This window comes from Euphorbia lathyris, chromosome 3, assembly GCF_963576675.1.
Source record: "Euphorbia lathyris chromosome 3, ddEupLath1.1, whole genome shotgun sequence".
Taxonomy (NCBI): Eukaryota; Viridiplantae; Streptophyta; class Magnoliopsida; order Malpighiales; family Euphorbiaceae; genus Euphorbia; species Euphorbia lathyris.
In genome coordinates, this window is record NC_088912.1 from 78365000 (window position 1) to 78370232 (window position 5233).

The window sequence follows — 5233 nt, forward strand, 5'->3', positions numbered from 1 at the left end:
CATAGTTAAAAATATATATATTTTTTTATCTACATAAATAATTGTTTATTTTTATTTTATTGAAAACTTTGACGAAAAACGAACTGAATTATTTAAAAACCTAGGGATTCAGATATCCATGTGCAAGCTTTCAAACAAGTTCATGTGCTGCACGTGATAAAGATTTCATGATAACTAAGGTTAAGCTGATCACCTATTAGACATCATAGGCTCATTTTGATTCTAAAGTGTCATATGCTCTTTGACAAAGAGAAGATTTAAGTTTTAAGAATGGTAATGGCCTATAATTTCATTGGAAAAAGACTGCAACTTAATATGAAGATAAACCATGAACAACAAAGACAAATCAAATCATTTCAAGATAATAGTCAAAACAGAGGTTTGCTAGTATTACACCAGTCCTGAATACAAAACCTAATAAAAACATGTATGTATTCTGATTTCTGACTAACTCACCTCCATCGTCTAAAGTAACATAAACCAACTTCCATATCACTGCAACAATTAAGAAAACAGAATGAAAAATGCATATCAGCAGGTATGATAGCTAGTAGAAATAAACAAACAAATGCCAGCAGTAATTAACGGTTTATAAGCACGGTAAGCTTGTTCTCAGAATATCCAAGTATATTTACAGATGCATAATCAGTGGGTCGAAGGACTAATAAATAACAACCAGCAAGCCTAGGGGTGCAACCGAGCCGAACCGAGACCGAACAGGGACCGAACAGGGGTAGGCTCGGCTCGGCTCGAGAAGTATAAAAATTGAGCTCGGCTCGAGCTCGAAGCTCGCCGAGCCCAGAATTTTAGAGCTCGGCTCGAGCTCGATATAGATTCGGCTCGAGCTCAAAGCTCGTCGAGCGGCTCGTTTTGAATTAAAACCACACTGGTCTGACCAAAAACCCAACTTTTTTTAGAAATTTAAAAAAATTAAAATATAAATTCACTTGGAGAAGCAACCCTTCCAATTGTAATGGAGGTAACAACTCTAGACCGTAAGTCTATTGATCAGATATGAACCCAACCAAACAAGTAGGAAGACGCCCCACTATGTTGCTCTTATTTATAATGATATGTCCTCTTTATACTTTTTCTTTTAAGCGATGTGGGATTGTTTTCTTCATGAAAAAAATCAAGTTGAGGGGCCGGCTTACCCTGGCTTCAATCTTATTGAATTTTTGAGAGTCAATCACTTAGGTGGGCTTTTTCATATGCTTAATAAAAAAAATTAAAAATGAAAAATAAATGAACTTCTATGGTGATAATAATAAATTACACATAATTTTAATTAAAAAAAATGAAATTCTATTCAAGGATGATAATTAGGATGAACATCAAATATTGAATGTCTTTGTATTTTTTTAGGCTCAATTTAAGATAATTATTTTTTTCATTATTTGTTACATTATAAATTAAATATTAATATTAATATATATATATAGTAATTAAAAAATCATTCGAGCCCGCTCACGAGCTTTCGAGCCGAACCTAAGGAAACTCGGCTTGACTCATGAATGTATCGAGCCGATCTCGAACTCGAACCGAGCTCTATCGAGTCGAGCTTTGACCGAGCTTTGACCGAGCCGAGCTCGGACTGTTTGCGAACCACCCAGGCTCGCTTGCACCCCTAAGCAAGCCAATACTTAATCAAGCAAGGCAGTTTCTTACAAGTCCAATCAGAATGAAGGGTAAAACGTATGTTCTTTAGTTTCCAAGGCCTTGCAAATCAATTAAGGGACTCCAACTTTAGGATGTGATACCAAGTAAAATCAATTAAGGGTATGCTCAGATGGCGTTGAGGCAAGAATTCTAATCGAAGGGAGGGAGGGTAAGTTAGATTAAAGGTTAATTGCTTGACCTACAAATCCCGCCGATTTGGTGGGACTGAAAATGAAGTTCTGTTAAACTTCAAATAACCTTCCCTTCCCAATAACCTTCTCCCCAAGAAGGGTTAGATATCTTCTGCTTGTTTTGATAAGGGAGGTTAATTAAGTAACCTTGCTTGGGAGAGAAAGGTTAATTGGAGGTTCAGAATTCTCCATTTTAAGTCCCACCAAATCGGTAGGATTTGGAGTTCAAGTATTTTCACATTCCCTGACCTCAGCTTCCATTATTTAATCTTTCCTAACCTCTATCCAAGATATCATACAATAAAATCAAAATTTAATATTACTTGACAAGAAAATTGTAAAGATCCAAGAAGCTAGAGTGAACAGATTTGAAATGAACTAATCATAATTGCAAATACCACTGATCAATATAATCATAATTAACTTGAAATGCCTGTCTGCAAATACTTATGCTACCAACGTGAACCCAAAAATTCTCATATGCATTATAATTACATCAATAAAAGGTAGAATTTGTTGTTAAGCATATAAAACAATTATTATTAGAAAGTAATACCATACCTCAAATGTTGCTGGGATACATGAAGACTCTAACTCTATCACCCTGTTTAAAAAAAAAAAAAATTAAGAAATGAGTCAAATTTGCTGCCAATTTGACAGAACAAAGTCAAGAAGTTCAGTCCATTACCATAGATCTAGGAGGGAGGTTAGACTTGAACTTGGCGCGAACAACACCACTGTTACCGTGAGGTCTAGAAACTTTCCCCCAAATGCAACGATACTGACTGCCATTCTTCTTCACCTTGGCCTTGTAGATGTAGGCCATTCGCTTACCAGCATACCATGATACCTCCTCCTTCGTGTTCACTCCCTCAATCTGAATAAGGGACGTGTTTGGATATTGGTTCGACTTTGACCTAAAATCAACAGAATCACACTCCAATTAGCTTTTATCCGATCGATAGTTAATAGTTTCTGAGTTAAATGTGTTCTTCTTTACCTCTTGTATCCTAGTATAGTGCCTCGAACATAGAGTCTAACGTTCTCCCCTTGGCGGCTCTTCACCATTTTCGCTCTGTTTCCTGGTTCTGTAGACAAAAAACCTAGTAAAATTAACAACAGGTTTATATTTGGGTTTAGGTATATATGGTGTAATGGGCTCATGACTAACCGTCCACATTCTAAGACCAAAAACTCTTTTAGGCCCAAAATATGATGCTCGTATATATGATTTTGGCCCACCAAAAACTCTTTCGGTTTCACCATTTCGACCTTTTACGTTTTTAGAGGGAAATATGCCATAAGATAAGCATAATAAATAAATAGTAAAAATAATAACCATAAGCCGAGTTAGAAGTTGGTAGATGAGCATTAGTTTATTAAAAAATTTAATTTGTAAAAATCAATGAAAATGTAGAAATCAGATCGCTTTAAAATGACTACGTCACAATGATGGAAATGAGCAAAAATATTATATCTATTGAAGAAGTCAAACTATAGAAGGTTTGAAACAAACATAGAAGAACATTTGGTGAATATATGGCATAGAAAGCTTCCATATAATGAGATATGGATAAAAAAGCTTCCGTATGATAACATTGTTAATCAATTGATCTCAACTCGTGTCATCTTTATTGATTTTGTAGAATTAAAGGATAACACATTGGATCCACTAACCTAAAGGTTAAACCGATATCAAATTGAAAAGGCATCAAATGAATGAGACTCAAACCCGTTAAATTTAAGCCGTTATGAGAAGGAAAACCTTAGCTTGTTGACTGGAGATCCCAAGATCTAGGTTCAAAGAGACAACCTAATTGCATAAATCTTGTGTGATCACTATAGGGGTTAAACTCAAGTCCATTTCTATGATATAAACAGTGGTATAAAAATGGGAAAAGGGCTAAGCTATGCTTTTAATGATACATTTTGCGTCTGCATTCTGAGCAAATAAATCACTAATGTGAGAGTGAAGCGGGATCGCTTCAAAGGAGACTAATGTGGCTTAGTTCTCTGGAACTCTTGCAGAACTAAGAGATGTGTATGATCATAACTAACATAACCATGAGAATCAATGCCGTGTTATGTTGGTATCTGTGTGGGGTATATCATCGTTTACACAAAAGACAGAATACTTCAAGGACACCGCGTCTGCTACTCAGCCAGTAAAGTAAATATATTTTCACAAGGGAAGGTTCATGGGACATTGTCTACCAGTTCTATATAGATATCGACTGTAGAAAGTTATCACCACTTCGTAATTAGCTCGTTTCCAATTTTATTCATGTGGGGATTGTTGAAAAAATAAATAAATAAAATTATGAAATTAATTTAAATACCAACAAACACCTCTATTCATGAATAGTCGTGTTCGTTCATGAACAGTCGTATATGTCCGTGAACAGGCATGTTCGTTCGTAAATAGACATGTCCTTTCGAGTTTTATTTATATAGAATGGAACTATCAAATTCACAGAGTTTAGAAAAAATTACTCTCTGAAATTCGATGCTCTCTGTCTGTTTATATTATTCTTATTTTCCCGCTCTGGTGATAATGAATTTGCACACACTAAGAGCTTGCTTGTGTAATTTATTATATCTTAGGAGACAACCATCAATAGCGACGAAATCTATTTTAAAAAGACTGCTAATACATGCTTCAGCTTTATCTAACTATGTTGTTTTGATTCAAGCTTTATTGTTCTTACATTTCTCTATGTGAAAATATGCAGAGTATCAACTAATGACTATATTGTTGATCGGCTGAACAAACCTCTTCCACAAGCACATGAAAATCATACTAGGTCAATATGTAATATACATGTATGATTGGGTCTTAGTGTAGGTGGGAATTGTTAAAAAGTATACCTTATGTCAATTATGGATATTGTCTTATTGATTATTTTAATATGATTATTCATTATTATAAGTATTTACATGTTAGTTAGCTTTATAATAATATCTATGAATAATAGTTAGTTATTCATGGTCACTTATTATCGTAGAAATAATAATAAATTAAGACCAGTGTGAAAATTGATTGATTATAAATGACACTAGTACTGGACTACCTCACTATGAGATCACTATATGAGTTAGTGTTATAAATAATCTCAGTTATAGTCATGTCATTGGATCTTTAGACTCGAGATCACCATAAATTCCTACAAGATGAGTGATATGTTTTGTTAGAATCAAATTTGTCTTTAATTAGATATTTAGAAAGATTGTGATCGGCAGTGGCGAATCCAGAATTTGAAGGAGCAGATGGCAAAATTCTACGTAAAAAAAATTTAGACAAACAATGTAAAATTGTTCAATTTTTTTATGACAAAAAATACAAAATTGTTCAATTTTTTGTGACGAAAAATGCAAAATCGTTC

The 5233-nt window shown here is 34.2% G+C and overlaps 1 protein-coding gene across 1 annotated transcript; it reads right to left on the bottom strand.

Moving 5' to 3' along the window:
- Window positions 1–329: 329 nt before the first annotated feature.
- Window positions 330–2956, bottom strand: LOC136221657 (large ribosomal subunit protein eL33w-like). The gene is made up of 4 exons (XM_066009064.1): window positions 2851–2956; window positions 2539–2767; window positions 2412–2454; window positions 330–495 (listed from the first exon to the last, which is right to left on the bottom strand). Exons 1-3 carry the CDS (start codon window positions 2916–2918, stop codon window positions 2413–2415), a joined length of 339 nt encoding a protein of 112 aa, XP_065865136.1. The 5' UTR covers window positions 2919–2956; the 3' UTR covers window positions 330–495; window position 2412.
- Between the last annotated feature and the right edge of the window lie 2277 nt (window positions 2957–5233).